The 21,504-nt window shown below is 45.6% G+C and overlaps 1 protein-coding gene across 37 annotated transcripts in view; it reads left to right on the forward strand.

Moving 5' to 3' along the window:
* NRXN3 (neurexin 3) overlaps window positions 1-21,504 on the forward strand; it is a 1,412,371-nt gene that overhangs the window by 43,439 nt on the left and 1,347,428 nt on the right. For all 37 annotated transcript variants that reach the window (XR_007357036.2, XR_007357037.2, XM_048852498.2 and 34 more), the window contains exon 2: window positions 13,759-14,974. Coding sequence is in view for 35 of the 37 variants with exons in the window: in XM_048852498.2 (XP_048708455.1) it covers window positions 14,266-14,974 (709 nt within the window). In the remaining 2 variants the exon portion in view is untranslated. The remainder of the gene's footprint in view (window positions 1-13,758; window positions 14,975-21,504) is intronic.

Consider the following 21,504-nt stretch of genomic DNA (forward strand, 5'->3'; position numbering starts at 1 on the left):
CTGGCTGAGTTGGGATTTTGAATTCACAGCCCAGTTATTCAGAATGTCAGTCGTCTTCCAGGGCACTGCATTGTGTCCCAGGGCTGAAAATGCTTTAAAAGATCTGACTTTTAAAGGGACACTCCCAAGATAAAATCTCTCTCAGGTATTTCTAAATACATCTGAGCACCATTAATACATTAACATGTAACAAGTAATGTTTAAGTCAGGGGGAAATGTCTTCCCCTGTGGCATTACAACCCACAGTTATTACGACCGAAATTTAAAAAAATCCTGTTTTTTTTTCACCAGTGGTGCTGTTTTTGTTTGTTTGTTCGTTTGGGCTCATCTGGAAGGTGAAGCTGATCAACTGGTTTCATTTTCTGAATCCATTCCCCTAGCACAAATCTGTTGCATTTGAGTTTCCAACAATGAGTCATAGAAGCTGGGGACAGAAGACCTACTGCTGTGGAGTGCCATGCACGAAATTCCCCGGCCAGTGTACAGTTATTCCCTATAAACATTTTACGAGTGCTTTTGCCAAGGTTTCGTGTCAAGTATATCAAGCCACAGATTTGCGCCCCTTCCCGTGGAAGACTCCTCTACATTTTAACACCTTGCTGCTATGATGGCATTCTCAGGAACGATTACTTTTAATTAGACTTCCAACCCCTTTGTGGCACCCTAAACACTTCCTCTCCTTCCTTGGTATGCGTACCTAGAGTGACCAGCTGTCCTGTTTTTATAGGCACAGTCCCAATATTTGGGGCTTTTTCTTATATAGATGTCTATTGCCCCCCACCCCCGGCCCGATTTTTCACCCTTGTTATCTGATCACCCTATATGTGCCTTTCACATACTTGTTGACCTGTCATATCTCCCCTGCCAGGGGAAATTTAATTACCCCACTAGCGGCTGATTTTATTGAAATAAAACAAATTAATGACAATCTTTCTCTGCATATTAAGGGTTTTTAAATCTCACACTTTACAAAGCCTGAATTTTGCTCTTATGTTTCTCAGCAGTGAGTCTCTAAGGGAAAGAGATAACTAAGTGGAAAGAAGTTATAGGATGACAAAAAATGAGAGGCACAGAAATGGTTTGCAGTCCAATAAAATGCACCTGGGGTAAAAGTGAGCTCCGTCTTGCCAATAACTCCCCGTTTTTTTGGCTGTTGGGGTCCCGTAACTCTCTTAAGCTAAAATTTGTTTCATTCAACATACTTTATACATATCCTATTTCTTCTTACTTGTGTGAGTCCCCAGGGCCCGGTAACATTCTTTTATCAAAGAGATGCACTCAGTCCCTGCTTTATATGGTCACTGTTGGTGTAGAACAGCAGGTTGATATGCCCATATAGCCACCAGGCAACCTAGATAGTTATCACGGCACACTGGCTGGGTCATAGGTCAGTGTGCAATGCTGCAAGCACAGGCCACAGTAGAAATGCCTCCTCACTTGTATCATAGCAGGGGGATTCTGATTTTGTAGACACTGAAGATCCACAAAAGGGGAATGGGGGAGTGAGCATTCAAAGCCTTTTTAAATGGAGGTGTGACATTCCCCAGGGTACACCCTGAAGCAGTTGTGTCTCCTCAGTTCTCCAAGCAATGGTTCCTTTTACGCTGCTTCTCTGTGAGAACAGCCACTCCTGGTCTGTTCTCACACAGCCTCTAGCATGTAAATTGCTCCCAGCTGTACTATATGGGTGATCTGGCCAGCCACCCACACATTATATTGCAGAGAGATACCAGCAAATTCTTAGTCCCAGACTTGTCCCCAGAAATGTGCATCTTGTACTGCCCAGCTGTTTCCTTCTGGACAATACAAGCTCATAAAAGGTCCGTCATTTTATTAATAGAAAATGATATGCACAAACCTTGTTATCGCAAATGGAGGTTCCCAATCATTTCAGCCAAACACACTGGTTTAGATAAAACAATAAAACAAGTTTATTAACTACAGAAAGCTTTTAAGTGATTACAAGTAATAAGGCATAAAAGTCAGAATTGGTTACAAAGAAATAAAAGGTAAAACTGCAACTAGCATCTAATTTAACATGCTAAATGAATTCAAAGCAAAGGTTTGTCTCACCACATGCTTTTGCAGTCTTGCTGGCTGGAATCCTTTTCGGCCAGGACCTCTCCCCCAATTCAGTGTTAAATTCTTAATCCTTCAGGTGGTGTTGAGGCTATAAGCAGAGGAAGTGGAGGAAGAGTACCTTTGGGGCATTTTCCTCCTCCTCTTATAGCCCCCTCTCTTGCGCAAAAGTCATCTCCAGCTGCTGTTGCACAAGAACCATCTCCAGCTGGGGTTCAGTAGACAGAAAATCTGAGTATAGGGGAACTCCCACCTGTTTCTTTGTCAAGATGCAGATTTTTGCACACACCCTTCTTCCTGCTAAATAATGGCTACTCAATTAGGTGATACTCCGCTTGATTTTGTTGGCATCTGGCTGAGGTGTCAGTTTGCCTTTGTCTCTGAGGAACTGGTTAGTGCCTGCTTTTCTAAACTTGGAATATGTAATACAGGAGAATCTTATAACTTTACATAAAATGTTGCCACACGTATTTTACTAGGATAATAATCAGCAGTTTACGAACTTTCAGGTGATACCTCACAAGGCATATTTTGTACAAAATTTATTATAGTCTTGAAAAAATAGTGAACATAAGGATACAGACTGTCACAGAAGGGAATGGGATGCAATTGTCAGTCCCAGCTAGGCTTGGATGCTCTGCATGTAAGGTGTAAATACTACTCCCAACAAGCTAAACTTCTGTCCTCTCCTGTTTGGGGGCATCAGTAATTGGAGGGGCAGGAGGAAGCCAGGTCTGCATGAGTATTACCTCGTCCACCTCTGTTCTGCAGTTTAATTGGATGCCCTGAGATTTGTACCTAGTTAGTATTCAAATGTAGTGCGTGCTATTTAAGGTGCTTAGGAGCTAAACTGAAGGTTCCTGGGCCACAGCTGGCTTCTCTCCATTTGTTAGGTTTGCACATTGTTGTTGTGTTTATGGGAAGCTTAGTACAAATATAGCATGAGATTATCAAGTTACATTAAAAGAAATGGAGAGATGGCTATAAGTTACGTAATGCGAAAAGCCATTTCTGGGCTTCTGGTGTCAAACGACCCTTTATTTCCTTGCTAAGCAGACTCTACTTGCTTTTCTTTGAGCCAGTGGGGCCCAGACTGCATGGTGTGACCCCAAATGGACAGCTGGCATTTTGGGAGATTGGGAGGGTGCTACCCAGCTCCTACTCTGTCTGAGCATATCCATTTAATCAGAAATCCACATTGATTCCTTCTTGCTCCCTGCTTGGGCCTAACCCATTGTGCCTCTTCCTGCTGTGCTTGCTTTGAAGCAGTACAAAGATCAACTTGTCTGGACAGACCATCCCACAGGACCTGGGCAAACCCAGGAGCCCTTGGCAAAACAAGCACTTCAGACAACAGGAGCTCAGAGTGGTCTATTGGTAAATCTTATGACTGGGAGTCAGGTAACTTAGTCTCACTGGCTTATGGGGTAAATCAGTTATCTTTTGTGTGCCTCAGTTCCTCCATCTGTAAAATGGAGATAAAGGTGGTGCTCAGAGGCTGCTGTTGCTCAGAGAAGATGTAAAACCAAGGGCCTAACACTTGAGGTTATTGCATATTCCAGAATGTTTCTTGCCAGCATAGTGATATTAGCCGCTCTGTCTGGGAAGAATTCCAGCCTGGGCAGTTATATTCTGCCTCTCTAAATTCACCCTCCAGTTTCAGTGGGTACGCTACTTAAAAAAGTAATGACTTCTTTATTACAGTGAAAAGCAGGGTAGGGAACCTCTATAGCACTAAGATACACTGAGAATACCAGTTCAAAAGAGATACAGGATAATCATTTCCCTTCTTTTCTTGGGTTGTTGGTGCACTTTTAAAGAACTACTATGTCCCGGCCAGTGGGGGCTGCATTTCAGTGCTGTGTAAAATGGAGAAAATCACTATACTTCATTTGTATTGTGGTGGTGCCTCAGAGTCCCCATCATGGACCATGACCCTGTTGTGCTGGGCACTGAACAAACACAGGACAGAAAGATAGAACCTGCCCCAAAGGGCTTAAAAGCTAAGTATAAGACAAGAGACAACAGGTGATTCCAGACAGGCAGATTGGAGAGCACAAGGAAACAATGAGAGACTATGGGTCAGCATGGTGGACAGTGGTCTCATTTATTTATTTTGCCATGATTTCCCATACCGCCACAAATTTCCCCTGTTGCAACACTGCAAGTGAAATGGTGATTCCCCTCTCCCCTTCTCATTTGAAGCCTGGCTCACATAATTATTATTATTATTTTATTTTATTTTTTGCATGTGTCTGATTGTAAGACAGCTTTTTCTGATGCCAGATCCACTCTTGCTGCAAAACGGGCCTATTCTGAAGGCTTGTAATCTTGGGGAAAATTTCCCAGAAGTAATCCCATTTGCAAGTTTGTAACAAAAGGCTCAAATTTGAATTTTCAGTAGTTCTAGTGTCGTCCCCCTTTTAAAAAAGACACTCCAAAATATTTGCAAAAAGAAAAGGAGTACTTGTGTCACCTTAGAGACGAACCAATTTATCTGAGCATAAGCTTTCATGAGCTACAGCTCACTGCATCCGATGAAGCGAGCTGTAGCTCACGAAAGCTTATGCTCAAATAAATTGGTTCGTCTCTAAGGTGACACAAGTACTCCTTTTCTTTTTGCAAATACAGACTAACACGGCTGTTACTCTGAAACCCGTCCAAAATATTTGTAATTTTTTTCTATAACATACATAGTACATATGGAATCTGAAGGGGGATGCTTCACCTCTTGTGGGTAATGTGGCCATCTTAAACTCATATCAATTAAATGCTTATAGCACACCTCGCTATGTAGATTCTCTTCTCCATAGTACAGTGCTTGGAGATTCCATGGGATGAGCTGTGCTACAGAATGGAAGGGATTGTTGTTGGCAAAAGGGAGAGGCTGTAGGGAAGTGAGGTGGGGACATGAGAACAATACAATAAACCAGTGGCTCTCAACCTTTCCAGACTACTGTACCCCTTTCAGCAGTCTGATTTGTCTTGTGTACCCCCAAGTTTCACCTAATTTAAAAACTACTTGCTTACAAAATCAAACATAAAAATACAAAAGTGTCACAGCACATCGTTGCTGAAACTTTGCTTACTGTCTCATTTTTACCACATAATTATAAAATAAATCAATTGGAATATAAATACTGTACTTACATTTAAATGTATAAAGTCATTGTCTGTATGAAATTTTAGTTTGTACTGACTTTGCTAGGGCTTTTTATGTAGCCTGTTGTAAAACTAGGCAAATATCTAGATGAGTTGATGTACCTCATTTAGACCTCTGGGTACTCCCAGGGGTATGTGTACCTTTGTTTGAAAATCACTGCAATAAATGATATTAAAGGGTTTTTTATCTGTGGATCTCTAAACTTGTATCATTGTCCCCATTTTAAAGATGGGTAAACTGAGACATGAAGGGAGGAAGTGACATATCTAGGTTTGCATGCTGAGTCACCAGCAGAGTTGAAAACAGGATACAGGGATCAGGATTCCCTCTTCCTTTCTGCTGGACAGTGCTGCCACACCCCTTCCCTGAAGCAGCCAAGTAGGGTGACCATATTTCCCAAAGGGAAAATGGGACACCACGTGAGGCTAGCGTGAGCCCATGCCACCTTCATCCTTTTGTGGGGTGCCCTGAGCTGCTCGCCAGAGCCCCGCCGCTCCCCCGATTTTTCCTCCCTGTGCGGGGCTGGCATCGCTGCTCACTCGAGCCCTGTCTGCCCCCCACCTGAGCCCTGCCTCTCCCCCCTTGCATGGAGCTGGTATTGCTGCTCACCCTTCCCCCCCACACACGTTCCTCTGCACCATGCCCCACTTTTTTGACAAAAGTGGGCATTTGTCCCATTTGCTCAAGTTGGCAAGAGCAAATAGGACAAATGCCACTTTAACCAAAACAGTCAGGACGGCCGGGAGAGGGCTCAAAAAAGGAACTGTCCTGGCCAAAATGGGACATATGGTCACCCCAAACCACGCTGTCTGGTTTTGCAGCATTCACAGCCCTTGTCAGCAGCTTGCAGCTAAGGGAGCCTGGGATCTCCTGCGTGGCAGCACAGAGCACTAACTGTTCAGCCACTGCCAACCCCTCCTCCAAGCTAGTTCTTGTCAGTGGAGAGTTTGTGGTAATGGGAGTAATTAACACACTGGGAGTCATTTCTGTGTCCTAGAAGGGAACAGAAAGAGCCATCAGAGCAGCCCCAGGCATGATTGCTCTGCAGGGTTATTTTCTCTTTCTTTTCTCCCTTTGCCTGGGTTTTGATTTTTCTTCTTTGTGTTAAGAAAGCTGAAGAGCAGAAATGGTCTGTAAATTGTATCCACGCTGAGCTAGAGCTAGGTAAGCTGGCTAAAGGTCACCCTCTTGGACTATACAGGCTATTTTGGGGGGAGGAAAGGAGAGATGCGTGGCTCCCCCCGACTCTTTTCTACCCCTCCTTCCCCCATACTAGATCTGAAGAGCTCTGGTTCTGAATTGAATCTATTTAATAGTCCCAGGAGGCAAGAGCTTTGAAGGGTGATTATCTTCATTATAAAATATTAACTCTTCCAGCAGCCAGATGGCTTCCCAGCCCTCTGGTTTTGAAGGCTGTGCTGTCATGGCCTTGTACTTGCAGTTGAACTGAGCATATTTATCAGCTTGCTCAGACCCCATCTGAGGCCACTGGTGGCATTTTGACTGTGTGTCTGACATGAAGTGTGTGTGTGCTCATCTCCCCCGTGCATGGTTACCCATTTCACATAGTGTGTAAATTTGTACGGATGAGGTAACGTCTCCTCAAGTGAGATCCGGGGCTGGTTTGGTAAGAAAGGGACACTCTGGCCCTACCCTTCCTTCTGTAGCAAGAAGAGGGGAACAGGGAGGCTGGTGCAGATTGGTTTTAACCTTCCTAATCACAAATCACCTCCCCACTGCTCCTGGAAACTGGCAAACTTTAATTGGTGGCTCAGGCTGACAGTGAGCCAGTGTGTGTGCGTGCATGTAAATCCTGCCCTGCTAGAGAGGAGGGGAACAAAAGAAGCCCAATCTTGTTTAACAGGGCACTTGTGAACTGAGGCTTTGGCCCTATCTGAATGGTAGTGCTTTTTTTAATATAACCCCATCTCTTAAGGAAACCACATGGTGATGCCATTATTGATAATTTAACAACTCCACAGCCACTATGGAGAGTCCAGGCAGGATATCCAGGATGGGAGAAACCAGCCAGAGCAAGGGAGTTTGCCATTCCTGAGGGATTGAATTGCCACGTGGCTTCTGTATGGTGAGGTCAACGAGAGGGACAGTGGGTTCTTCAGTCTCTCCCCTGAACTAGCCCACAGCCGTCTCCAGCCCAGTAAGAGAGTGCTGCTGGGTTCAGAGATAATGGCTGAGAAGCAGATCCTCCTGGAAGGAGGAAGAACGAAATCCACTTGAACCACTTTCTCCAGTCTCTCTTTCCTTTCTCCTGTCATCTCTGTGCAAACATCTCACTCTGTGCCCTCACCAAGGAGGCTAGCGTGTGTGGTTTTTGGTTTTTCCCCGTGACAGCAGCAACTTGGTTTTCATGTCTGCATTTTTCATCTGAAGATTTTTCTTTTTCTTTCTTTCTTTCTTTCTTTCTTTTTTTCTCCTTTCCACTCTTTTAGATAGAGCTCAGCTGGGTATAGATCCAGCCAGGAGGATTTGTGTTTAAGAGGCAGCTAGCTCTGTGAAGAGCCATGCAAAAGGCATGATCCAAACAGAGCCCCATACTCAGCATTGAATTAGACAAGTGTAAAGAGGATAAACAAATACTATCAGCTTCTCCTACCTCTGCCCTGGGCAAGCACAGCTTTTAATATCAATTATTGATTTTGAATTTCATAGATTGATATCAGACAGCATATACTACAAGGCTGTAATGATCCCACTGCTCTGTCCTGGGCTAATTTCAGGGACTAAGTTTGATACCACCCCAAATTAGGGCCAGCTCCTGTTGAAATTTGTGACATAACTGCCCTTTGCTCTAGTGGGAGCAGAACTGGGTCCTTTGGGAGCTGAGGAGGATGAACTATTGCACTTTCTCTTTGACTGGTGAAGATGAGGTGTTGGCTGAGGTCAGAGGTGACAGGAGTTTGTGAATCTCAGGCAGGTCACTCATGAATTATGTTGTCTCTGCATTACAGTGTATTGTATGATTAGCAGTTTCTGCTCAGGGAGGCTTAGGCCTGGGTTAGCCACGGGTGCTGCAGATTAGGATTGAGCCAAGCTGTGTGAGACACCCAGGCCTGGGATAACAGGCTAGCTGTGTGTGAGAAGCTAGCACAGCTCCTGACTGCCTGGACCTGGCTCCATCCAGTGCTGCTGTTTTTTCTGCATGTGAAATTGCTGAAAATTACACTTAAATATCCGTCCCTAAGCTATTAGCACTCAAAGAAAGAGGTAGAGAAGGGGCACAGCAGAGATGGAGAGTGGCAAACCAGTATCTCTTGAAGCCTTTCTGTGCAGTTTGGTAAGTAACTTGAATGTCAGCTCTGTGCCCCGGCTTCTCTCTCTGTTTCCCGAGCAGTTGCGTTGTGAGACGTTTGCAAAGATATTAACCCGGCATAAAAAGTATGCCAGTCAGTAATTATGGAAATTAGTTGGCAATTAGATATTGTCACTCATGCTCACTCGCTCTCCGCATAGAACAGATAAGCGTTTGAGAGCCACTCCACCGCGAGGGCGGACCCTCCTCCCCCAGGGCTTTTAAGCAAATGGCCCTCATCTCCTGGCATAAATAAGATGCCCCTTAGTCTTGGCAAGGTGGCTAGTGGCCAGGCAGCACTTGATGCTGACACCCCCCCTCCCCCCAGAACAGTGTTCTCCCCTCTCCAATCCTGGGATTTCTGCAGCTCTTTAATTCCTGTGAGTGGGAAGTTTGAATAGCGCAAGTAGGTGTGTTTCCGGCAGCGGGTTTTCTGTGTGCGTAATGCTGAGCCGTCTGCTCAGAGTGCAGACTATGTGCTTTGTCTCCTCCTTACTGTACTGAAGTCTGAAGCAGAGGGAGCACAGGTAGGTGTCAGGGTGAGGTGGGGATGATCTGCTGGACAGCTGATCCTTTCAGAGCAGCAATTCTCAAACTGCGCTCTGTGGAGTGCTTGCTGGTGGGCTGTGAAGAGCTGGCTGGCCGCGTGGGGCTGGCTCTTCTCATTTCCTGCTGCTAAATTTGCATTAAAATAAGATCCCAGTACTCGAAAAACCTTTGAAATGTGAACCTTTGCCATGTGAGCAATTGCTGGAATTGGTGCAGAGCTGCTGTATGATTGTGCCTGGGAGGGGAGGTGTCCAGCACACAACCCCTCTCTCACACTGGGATTCATGCTGGGGAAAAGTTTGAGGTTCCTGGAGAAGACACATTTAAAAAAAATACTACAGTATTCTAGAGGAAGTGCTGTATTGCGTGAGGCTGTTGCTATAGTTCTCTTTTACAAGGGGTGGTCTGATGACCAGCTGGCCTACGGGTCAGGCAATGGTCATACAGTTTCCGCTGGCCTAGCTGGCAAAGCGGGGGCCCCAGCCAAGTTGTACATGGCAGGCCTCAATCCCTCCTGAATGCTCCTATTTCTCCCCTTGGAGTTCTGCCACACAGAGGAACAGGGTGCAAGGTAGGGGGACCCAGGTCCACCCACTCCACTAGGTCCCAACCCAGGGCCATAGGAGGTTTGTCAAAGTGTGTGGACTAGTAAGCAATCCATCCCCAAGTCGCATTTTTCCCTGGGTCGCTTCCTACCAAACTGGAGCTCTGCTGTGTGGGGCGTGGTCACTGTTTCAGAAGACTCCACTTGGTCTGTTAACATCCTGTTCAAAGCAGCCTCTTATAGGGCTTTCAGCTTCCCAGAGATGTGGGCAATCCGGATTCCCTGCTGCTAGAACAACTTTAAGGCTGTAGCCCCGTTCCTGTCACAGCTCCCAGCACCAACCTTGCTTCTTGGCACAGCCTGCAGCTCCTTCCCCACTTTTGCTGCTCTAACAGTGTCCTTTTATACTGGGAGCACGCCCTGCACCTGTTGAGGGGTGGGACCTCCCTAGCCCGGTATTACCCTGTTCTTGCCCTGGTTCCGTGTGGGGTGTGCAGACCCCATCACACATGTTAAGAGTGGAGTTTCATGCCATCTGTGTGTGTTAGGCGCAGGTCTAAGAGTCAGTCTTTTAATCTCTAAAGGCTTGAATTCCAATCCTTCCTAATGCCCAAAAGGGACAGCAAATCTGAGTTTTCTCCCAGCCCCTATTGCTGTACAGTCAGAGTGGTTTACGTTGGCAGAGCTGCATGGGGCCCAGGACTGGAATACCAGGGGACGCTGCAGGTCAGGATTAAAGGGCATTGGCAGAGCTCTAGGGGCAATCTTGCACAGCACCAGCCTGCCCTATGCCTGGATGTAGACAGTCTTCCCAAAACCAAAGTTAGAGCTCATAAATATGGAGAAATAACACCTATAATTTGTCATGGCCTGAAGCAATCGTCTCTCCTTCCTCTGCCTAAATAAAGATGATCTTATCTTCTCTATAAAATAGATTGAGGGGAATTGGTGACGGGAAAGTACATGGATTCCCCGCTTTGGTCAGCAGTCTGAACCCAGTGCAGCTACCTCTGACTAGTTTTCATTTTGTTGATTTTCTGGTGTCCTGTGGGAAACACATTGCTGGGTCCCAGCCCATTCCTTAATGGACAAGTGCTAACATTACAGATGTCACCACCACTGTTGATGATCCCCATTATTGCAACTTAGGGAGAGAGGCCAAATATCGAATGGGCATGGGGACTGAATTCCCCCAAGAGGGGTTCCTGCAGTTTAGGATTGAGACAGATTAGTAGGATGGATGTGAGAGGAGCTTGCTTTACTGTGGGCTGAACTGTACCTGTTCTGTGGATACTTACCTGCTGTTGGCCTCAAGGGCTGTTGCTTCAGCACCTCTCACTAGCTTTGAAAGAGTTCATTTTTAGTCAGAAAGAGAGAGGGGGGTGCTGCTTCTCATACTTTGCCAAACAGAATCTAAAAGTATTGAGGGAGACGTTCCACCGTGGGGTCTCTGTGGGGCTGGCTGCAATGCTGAGCTTGCCTACCTCTCCCTCTCACGTTTGTTTAAGGACTGTCTGAATCTTAAGAGGGAGACAAATTCTACTGGGGCAGTGGTAAACGTTCTAGGGAACCTTTAGCTGCTGGGAACGCTTTGCTGGCTAATTTACACATGTTATTATAGTCTTAATCCTGTCTCATCAATAATTCCAGGCCTGGGTCATCACTTTCTTTCTCTCTCGCTCTCTCTCCCCCAGCTCAATAAATCATGGGGTATTTTAGTGCAGCCACTGGGGAGCACGGACTAGAAAGGTAAACAGACGCAAGCAAGGTATCTCTGCCTGCAGTTGCTTCACAAGGCCCAAGAATAAATGGCTGAACCAATGTCTGGGTTATTGGGAGGAGAAACGAGTTGGACATTTGGGTCCTTTTTTCTTTACACCTCTCTTAATGCCTCCTGCTTTCTCTCCTCCCTCAGCCTGAGCCAAGCTGTTAACAATTAAAAGGAATTATCTTCCCTCTGGTTTTGACTTGATTGTATTTGCGTTTATAGCAGTTAAGCTAACGAGCTCCAGTCAGGCAGCTGCAGGGAATGGGACTGACTTACATGGGGCATTGAAAACTCATGTTTCTCTATTGCTTACAGGTTCTCTTGTAATTGATTCGTTTTGTGTTTCAAGTGACCTGTTTTTAGTGCTGGTTAAAGGTGCCAGATTGACAGCTTTGGAAAGGCCTCATGCCAGTCCTCTGAGCCATCCAGTCTAGCTTTGTACTTTTGCTGAACTTGACATGATAGTCTTTCCCTAGAGGCTTATGCCCAGCCCATGTCTATGAACAAGTCTCTGCTCTTACAGTAGCCTTTGTTTTAGCCAGTATTTTCAATCACAGAACGCACACAAGTTTCAAATTCCCTTTAATCTGAAATAATCCTCCTATCCCAGACACAGTCACCCACCTTCCCACAGTAAGAATTTAATTCAGCACTGGTATAAATGGATGGAATGGATGGAGCAGGGTGTTGGACTAGATGACCTCCTGAGGTCCCTTCCAACCCTGATATTCTATGAGCTCCTTCTTGCTAAAGGCAATCGGAGTTGCTCCCACTTCATCCTAGGAGTGAATTTGGCTCTTAGTGAGTAGCAAGCTCTTTGTAGAACCTTGAAGGTTGAGACCATTATTATTTCTATTTTTAAATATTTGGGAGTGCTTGGGTGCAACAGTGATGGGGCATATAAGTGCCTAGACATACCAGCATAGTGCAGTTTCTACCATGTCAGCCAGAAGCAAAGGTTACTAGTATAGCTGCTGGGCCTAGTTTTAAGGGTCCCGGTTTGAGTCTCTGCACTAGTAATGTGCAGGACATATGTAGCAAGTTCTAATGCTGAATGGAAAACCGATAACTGGATGTCTGTTCTGTCCAGCCTCCTCACTGCTGTTCTGTCTGTCATGAGTCATGATAGGAGGCCGAGGAACAGAAGATCTGTGCAAAATGCCTTCCCTTGGCTTGTGCTGGACCTTTCTGTTCTAAGGAATTCTAGTCTTTGCAATAAGTATTTTTTGTTAAATTACTAGGGAGACTGTAAAGCTATTACAGCCTGTAAACTTGATGGGGCAGACCCATCCCTCCTCAGTGGAGTTAATCAATTTGACCTGCTTTGGGAACAGAGTGTGCAGATACAAATTCTGTTTTGGGCTACCACTTCCATCCTAGCCCCTCCCCTCCTAAAAAATCCCAGTGTAGGTCCAGCAGTGCACCCCACAAGAGCAGGGGAGCATGTCAGAGGCTCAGTAAAAACCCTCTGAGTTGCAGTCTGCTCAATTTAGAATTATCAAGGGATTGTGGATGAGCACAGTAGTGTGATATGTTTCTGTGTGTACCAGACTCATGATTCATGCCTAATTCTGCCTTCTTTACACCTGGGCAACATTCCTATATATTACATTTTATTTGTGGGGCCAGATTCTGCTCTTAGTTACACTGTTGTAAATCTAGAACAACTCCACTGGGTGATTGGAGTTGCTCCAATTTTACACCGGTGTAACTGAGAGTGGAATCTGACTCTCAGAACCTTTGATCTCCTTGATTTGATGGGAGGGAAGAATTTGGCTCTTTGGAAAGTTGTTAGGGTCTGCTGGTCAGTGAAGATTAAATAAACTGCCCTCTGTCAGTGTGTTAGAACATGTAGAGGAGCCAAACTTGCTTAGAAGTTGCATGCTGTTGAAGGGGAATTTTGTGGTATTCCTGGAAACAGCATTAGTGAGTGGCCTGGCATGGGGGTTTCCCTGGCATGCCTTAGGTATACTATTACCGAGGGATGGCTTTAAACTTCTTGGAGGCAGTATTTCTCAAGGTGATTGGCAGGTTTTTCATTGTTCATCAGAACTTTTTAGGATTATTTATCTGCTGTGATAGGGCCTGATCATGACTTGAGCATCTGCATTTCTCACTCAGGCCCTGAGACGTCTGATGGTGTAAATAGCCCTACTACCTTGGGAGATGAGGGGATAACTGCAGGTACAAACATACATGAAATCCTGCCAGCTAAATAAGGAAATATTGCTCCAGGAAATGCATACAAATCTCAGGTTACCAACTACACTTGACTTCTGGTGGGCTGTGGGACTGACCCCTCTCTCTCTCTCTCTCTGTCCCCCCGCCCCGCTTTGTCCTTACAGGTCCTGCAAGCTCTTTCAGTGCCAAGTGAGGAGTTATGGGCTGGATCACCATCAATGCACCCTGAAGACTGACTTTGGTTTTGCTCTCCCAATGATTATATCCTTTCTGAGTTCACCACCACCTCACTGCCACAGTTGTCATCGCTTCTAGGAATCTGGAATTTGAGAGTTGGCCTTTACCTTTGCACTCTCTCTCTCTCTCTCTCTCTCTCACAACCACTGTCACTTTTGTGTTTTCCACCAAAACGAGACCACCTTGGGTTTTTTGCCCTTCAAGAAAGTGGATCACCTGGAGAATTCTCACCACACACCCTCTCCTTCTGGGATAAAAGCCTCCAGATCTTAGTGGATAGCTGAGATCTTTTCTTGGAGAGGTGAATTCTCCTAGCCGATCACGTGTGCTTTTCTTCTCCTCCTGTGGAATTTATCAGTGATTTTTCCTGGGGTCCTTCTCACCAGTGCTGTGGCTTTTATATTTCTCCTAGGGAAGAGCAGCTTTTTGCAACAATGGGCTTCACTCTCCACTCTGTCTGCTTCACCCTGAAGGTGAGCTTACTGCTGGGCTCCTTACTGGGCCTCTGCCTGGGCCTGGAGTTCATGGGCCTTCCCAACCAGTGGGCCCGCTACCTCCGCTGGGATGCCAGCACCAGGAGCGACCTGAGCTTTCAGTTCAAGACCAACGTCTCGGCAGGGCTGCTCCTCTACTTTGATGATGGCGGTGTCTGCGACTTCCTCTGTTTGTCCCTGGTTGATGGGCGCATCCAGCTCCGGTTCAGCGTGGACTGTGCCGAGACCACGGTTGTCACAGAAAAGCAGGTCAATGACAGCAATTGGCACTTCCTCATGGTCAGCCGCAACCAGCTCCGGACGGTGCTGGTGCTGGATGGTGAAGCCAAGCCTGGTGAAGTGCGTCCACAGCGCCAGAACATGAACATCGTCAGTGACCTCTTTGTTGGTGGCGTTCCGTCAGACATCCGCCCTGCTGCCTTGACCCTTGATGGCATCCTAAGTGAGCCTCCATTTCAGGGATTTATCCTGGACCTGAAATATGGCAACTCGGAACCACAGCTGCTGGGCAACCAGGGGGTTCATCTGGACATGGAGGGGCTGTGTGTAGAGAACCCTTGTGAGAATGGCGGCACTTGCTTCCTTCTTGATGGTGAGCCGCATTGTGACTGCTCTGCCACTGGGTATGTTGGCAAACTTTGCTCGGAAGGTAAGAGATCACCTGCCTTATTTCCCTCCCTTCAGCTCTTTGCAAAATCCAACGGGCTAATTTTTCATTTAGCATGGCTGCAAAAGGCCTGGTACCTCTATTAGTGGATCTCAAAGGAGATGAATCCCCTTCCAAATCACAAGCACCTCCTCACCCATAGCAAATAGCAAGGGGGGGCGGTTACATATGATGGCAGAGAGGGAATTTTGCAGATGTGGCACAGCATTGGGAGTGTGGGGAGAATCCTTACCGCTAACTTGTTAATGGGGCTGGAGAAGGTAAGGCAATGAGTTCATGAGCACTAAGGGTTTGTAGGAAAGATTGATCAAACCCCAAATGTTTGTTTGAATTCCCCCTCCCACTCCCATAAGCCAAGGCGGGGCAGGTAAAATGGGGAGCAACCGTGAACCACCCTGGTTATGGGCTTTGTGGAATCCATACTTGACAGACAAGACTTAGCAAAAATAAGGCCATCCTTGGGGTAGCTTGATAGTAGTGTGGAGAAGGCCCTGCTCTGCCTGTGTTTCTCACACAGTAATGGCTGAGATTGTCATTTTGGTTGCTCCCAGAACCCCTGCTCAGATCGTTTTGGGGCCCATGTGAAAGTTCGGACTGTGTTGCCGAAGCAATACAAATAAAGATTGAGTGTAACTACTGGATTTTTAATTTTTTTTTTTCAAAATAAAACTGTAGTGACAAACAACTAAAACTTACCACAGGATAAATACCAGGACTTGTTTCTAGGTCTTCTCTTAAATGCTGTGGTAATTGGTTCTCACTAGTGGGCCCCACTGTTTTAAGTGTCCATACAGGCAAGAGACTTGGATAAAGCTCCTTAGGTTGATCGTGAGAAATCCAAAATCTTGCTGCAATATCTTTGTGAACTAGTTTTATCCCAAGAGGAGACTTGGGATGTCTTGGTTGTAAACTGGCCAGAAATTTCCATAGATTTTAGAGTTCAAAAAACACCCTGCCTTCCTTTCACCGACCTATAGAATCATTAAATATCAGGGTTCGAAGGGACCTAAGGAGGTCATCTAGTCCAACCCCCTGCTCAAAGCAGGACCAGTCCTCAGCAAAGCAGGACCAATCCCCACAAGAAGTTTCACCTAGATCTAGGGGTCCAGATCACCCTGTGGGAGGGAGTGTAGAAGTGTAATGGGGGACATACACCAGACCAAGCATGTGATCCTGAGAGGTGCTAAATATCCCAACTTCCCGACTTTTCTGTTGAGTGCCTGGCACCACTCAGGATCGGCCTATTAATGAGAGAGAATGATTTGCTAAGCTTGGGCCTTAGAAGTTCTGAGGTTGCTTGGGTCACTCAGTGTGATTAAGCAGTCGTGTAGAATTAGTGATGAATATATGGGCCTGCTCCTGGCATCCTTTGTAGACCCCCAAATCCTGCTGAAGTAAATGGAAGTTTTGTGGGATAGGATTGCCGGATCCACAGTTGCATTTGGACTCTGAAACCTAGAGAAATAAGCCTCTTCCTACTTCCTAAGCTAATGGATCTAGGCTCCACAGGGAACTACTTCAGATATCAACAGTCTGTTGAGCATGTCTTGAAAAATGCGGTAAGCAAGCAGGGCTTCTGCCCACCTATGGGGCAGTGCTGACAGCTCTGAACAAGACTTGAGTGATGCAATTTTCATATTTCCTTGTGGAAGGTGAGGTATGGGAAATACATCTCTAATGGGGCAAGGGATGTGTGGAGTGCAGACAGTGCTATTGTTGTTTGTGAAATCACACGTCACACTGCCGTTTGTTTCCTGTAGTGATGTATCATTTTTCTCCCAATGTCCTACTTAATGATGGAGGGTGGGGGGAAGAAATTTTGCCTTTGCCTTAGGGTGCTTTTTTATGTATTTTAGCCCATAGTTTACCATGGTCTGTTCCCTCCGGTATGATGCACTGTTCAGGGAACTTTCACCTCAGCTCTAACCTCAGAAATATCCTTAACAATTTCCTTAGCTGGTCTCATTTCCTCTGTTTGCTATTATGTCACGTGCATTTCATTTGTTTTAATTATTTTCATAAACAGTCTTGTTTTCTCCTTCCCTGTCCGCCTTCTCCCTCCACTTGATCCTGCAGCAAAGCCGTAATCCTGCAAGCGTGACCTCTAAGCCCATTGTCATTCAGTGTCACCCAGTCAGCATTGTGGCATCACCGCAGGTTCTGGGAAAGAGGACAAGGGAGAAGCAAAGCTCTAGTAGGGTGAAATAAGCAAACAAAGAAGTGCCAAGAAAAGGGAACAGGGAAACTAGTGAAATGTACAAAGATTTTCCTTTGACTTGGAAAATCTTTTCCTATTACAAAAAGTTCCTTTTATACCCTGAATCTGGTAAAACTTCCATTGACATCAGTGGGATAAGGACTGCAGGACTGGGCCCAAACTTCCTATCTGCTTGATCCACTGTTGACCCACCTACCTTTTTTTTTTTTAATTTGTTAGTTCATTGTTGCTTCCCTCCCCAAGAAAGTGAACTGTTTGTTGCTGGAGCTAATGTTTTCTCATTAGTTTATTTCCTTATCCTGCCCCGGGATATTTGCACAAGTGTTATTTAACATGAATAATTTATTCCTTATCTCTCTCTATTTTTAAAGGAGACACACTCCCTTTTGACTGGACACCAGCAGCTGTGGATCCTTAACCCGCTTACACAATTTGTCAGCCCTTTAATTTGCATGCCTGTGTTTTCACTTGGTCGCCGATGCAGTTAGCTCATTCATTGGGAGTTGATAGGATCCAGTCAATAACTTCTGTTTTAATAGCTAAATGCAATATGTACCTTTTTAATAACGAGTTCTCTTGACAGGTTTCAGGCCATTACGCGGCTATTGATTGATACCTGTGTCTGCAGATGGTAAAACCACAACAAACTCATTTATCGTGTGGCCAGAGAAATGAATAAAAACAAACAAACAAAAAAGTCAGTGGCACCTGCTGCTCGTGAACTGTGATGGAATGAAGCTCCATTTACAGTATCACAAATTGTTTCAGTGCAAAGCGGAGTTCCAGCTGTAGTGAACCTGAGCGGAGAGTGTAACATTCTGTGACATGATGGAACTATAAATCCTATGAAAACACGGGCCGCGATGCTCAGAAAGCTGTGTGGGCATTTGGTGCTGAATGTGTGCGCGCAATTACCAGCATGGCACACATTGTGGCAACTGCAAGTGCAAATGACCAGTGGTGTACCCTACTGGTCACCGGCATGGGCGGTTTCTCTGCCTGGGTGTACGAATGTGTGCGCACTTAAGAAAATTTGAGCATTCGAAATAAAATAACGCTTTTCAATACAACTGGTTCATTGAACCTGGCAACCCTGTGTAAATGTTTTGAATAGCAGTTTAATATGTAACTTGCTGGGCGGTGGTGGCATGAATCCTGAAGCTGAAATCAGAGTAACCTGTCTCCCCACTGCTCCTCCAGTTAGCCCCTTAATTCTTGCTGGGATTAGCCTGGTGCCAATAGGCTGAAGCTCTTGTACTATTCGAATAGCACAGAAATTACTTCTCCATAGACATTTCCTTTTGTTTTCTAAACAAAAAACAACCAAAATATTGGTGTGTCTGCCTGAATAGCCTCACTTGCACACTCATATTGGTGCTCTTGCACACTCATGATCACATTCTCTTGCATTCGCTGGTACAAATCTTCTCCTTTTGCCAAGCTCCTCTGTTGAGGACAGACTTGCTGATATGCATTAGCATCAGTTCAGCATCAAGCGTGTAAGAAGGAGGTCAGATACAGATCCTAGAAACAGTGTAGACTGCACCTATGTTCCGGGGCCTCTTTGGGCTCTGTGGGTGAAGGTGAACCAAAAGCATGCTTAAAAACTGTATTGACTCCCCTAATGGCTGCAGAGCCCTGAAGTGGATGCCTTCAGCAGCTTCACAAAGCAACACACCAAAGCTCTTGTGCTGCCAGGAGGGGCTGTTTCGAAACGAAGCCTGAATAGGGGCCTGATTGCGCCTCTGCCCTTGATTACAGAGCAAGATTTCCTGGGGATGCTGCCTGCTGAATGACAGAGGAGCCTGTCGCTCTGTAATTATCAGTCTTTTAACTGCAGAGGGAACAGCTTTCTCTATAGCCTCTTTGTTTCATTTAAAGAGACAAGGTACCATGGGGTTTATCTTCCACCTGCCCTTTTAGAACAGCACAACCTTCCTATTCTGGGTAGATCTATTGAGAACAGCCTGGAACTCTCCTGCAGACACATGGGCCCCTCTAGCTGCCCCAAAGTTTGTGACACTGAGGGCTGGGTTGGCATTTTGCCAGAAACCTGGTGGCTGCACTTAATTTGCATATACATTTACATATATTTTGTAATCAAAAACAAACGAACACGACCATAATATTTGCACCTACTTGTATCTTCCTTGATAGATGAATATAAATTGCTTGTTGTGTGAATTCACCAGCCATAAACAACTGCCTGGTCTCTGCGTGGCCCTTGGCCTGCGGTTATGGGGAGAGGGCAGGCAGCTCTGGGCTACACTTTGAGCAGCCCAGATCTACACCCTCTAGTGCAACACTAAGCATAAAACAGATGGTAACTGAGGGCTGTAGAATAAATGTGGGGAGAGGAGTGCTATGTGCCTTTGTATGGAGCTACTTATAGTCGGTGTGCAACCTGTGCCCTTTGGGCTGGAGGTTAGGAGGCTCGGGATGAACACTGCCTTTGTTTTGGTTTCTGATACTTTCTTCTTTCTGCTGCTCACTTCCCGCTTTCATTCTCTCTCAAGCTTCTCTTGGATTCAATTCCTTCGGCACATTTTAAAATAATAATTTTCTAATCATGTTATTTTTATGCGGTGCCAGATGGGCATCAGAGAAATAAGATCTGTTAAGATCTATTAATTGAATGTTTGTAAACTGCTGTGATGCTCCAAAGTGCAGCATACACGCTGTTTATTATTGCTAATAGTAAATATTAGAGATGAGCTGGAGCCACGGAGGTTCAGTTTGGATCTAACATGTCCCTAAATTCCATCTCTGATTTGTTATGAAATAGTATCCTGTCTCCTTAAAAATGGAAAGGGGCCCCAACTCCCTTTCCTACTAAAATGCAGGCAGGGTAGGAGAGCCACTTCGTGGAGTTCAGGGAGGAGGTTGGGGTTTTTGTTTTTAGAGTATTCCCCGAAAGTCACTGCCTAGTACCACCTTGTGCTGGGCAGCTTGCTTGGGAGTCGTGTATGGAGCCTATAATGAAAAATGGAGCAGCAGTGAATAAAGCCCCGAGCTCTGCAGCAGATAGAGTAGCTCTTGTCTTCGTCCTTACCCCAGGCTCTAAGAGTCCAGACTGTATTGCAGGGGATGCTGTTTTTAAAGACTTGTCAGGAGTATGGAGTGGGACCTTCCCAGGATATCCTAGGAAATGCTAGAACTCTGCACACACTGTGATGGGTGGAATGGTAAAGCCAAAGGCTCATGGGGAAGAGGAGGAGTGCTATATCCAGTGAACTGATGAGAGAAAATTGTCTCTCAGCCCTGATGGCTCCCTAGCCAGGGAGAGGTGCTAATGCATATGGTGATACAGTAGAATGGCCACCTATCCTGGGCTGATCTGTTAATTCTGTTCTTTGTCAGCCCTTCTGCACTGGCCACACCTTTGGCCTTGGTGGATAACAAAACTTCTCCTTTCACATGTGGAAACCAAGTGAGTTGTCAGAGTTTTGTTGCTGTTTGATGTCAGCAATGTTAGCCTTGGAGCTAATTCTCCCACAATCCTTTATTGCAGGCCTATTTGCTCTCACACTAAAACCACCCTCCAACAGGAGGCACTTTTGTGGATGGGAACAGGTGCCAAGAGGGAGGCTGGTGGGATGGGAGGGTCTGAGACTGAGGAAGAAGGATGGATGTAAGAGAAAGGAACAGTAGGTGGGAGATGGGTGCCACATAGTATTAGAAGCAGAACTATTTTTGTTTAAAGTGTTATTTTGCTCTAAAATGGGACTCTGTAAAAAATGACCTGGAGAGGGGTGTTATATGTATTTTGGTTCTCCCAATATCCACAGTTTACAAGAAAAAATGTTTTCTAATTGCCAGCTCTGACAACTTATTCTGGAATCTGAGAGTCAAGGTGAGTTCTTTCCTTCTTGTGCATCATCACCAGTATGGTAGACTGTAGGTCAGACTGTGCTGTCACTTATATCTGGTCAAGCCCATATAGCCCTGAGGAGACAGTGATGTGGCTTAAATGTAAATTAGGGCAGATTTTGTCTTGTAATATCTTTTATTTCTGGCAGGAAAGGATGGGCCATTCATCGGAGGTAAGCCTGGGAATTGAAAGATCTGGCAAGTCCAGTATAAAAATGTAATTAGGCAGGCTGAAAAAGAATTGGAAGAACAACTAGAAAATGACGCACAATGAACCGTAATTTTATTTTTTAAAGTACATCAGAAGCAGGAAGCCTGCTAAACAATCAGTGGGGCACTTGATGTTCAAGGTGCTCAAAGAAGGCCAGGCTGTTGCAGAGCTAAATGAATTCTTTGCATCGGGCTTCACAGCAGAGGATGTGAG

Source organism: Caretta caretta, chromosome 6 (assembly GCF_965140235.1).
Source record: "Caretta caretta isolate rCarCar2 chromosome 6, rCarCar1.hap1, whole genome shotgun sequence".
Classification (NCBI taxonomy): Eukaryota; Metazoa; Chordata; order Testudines; family Cheloniidae; genus Caretta; species Caretta caretta.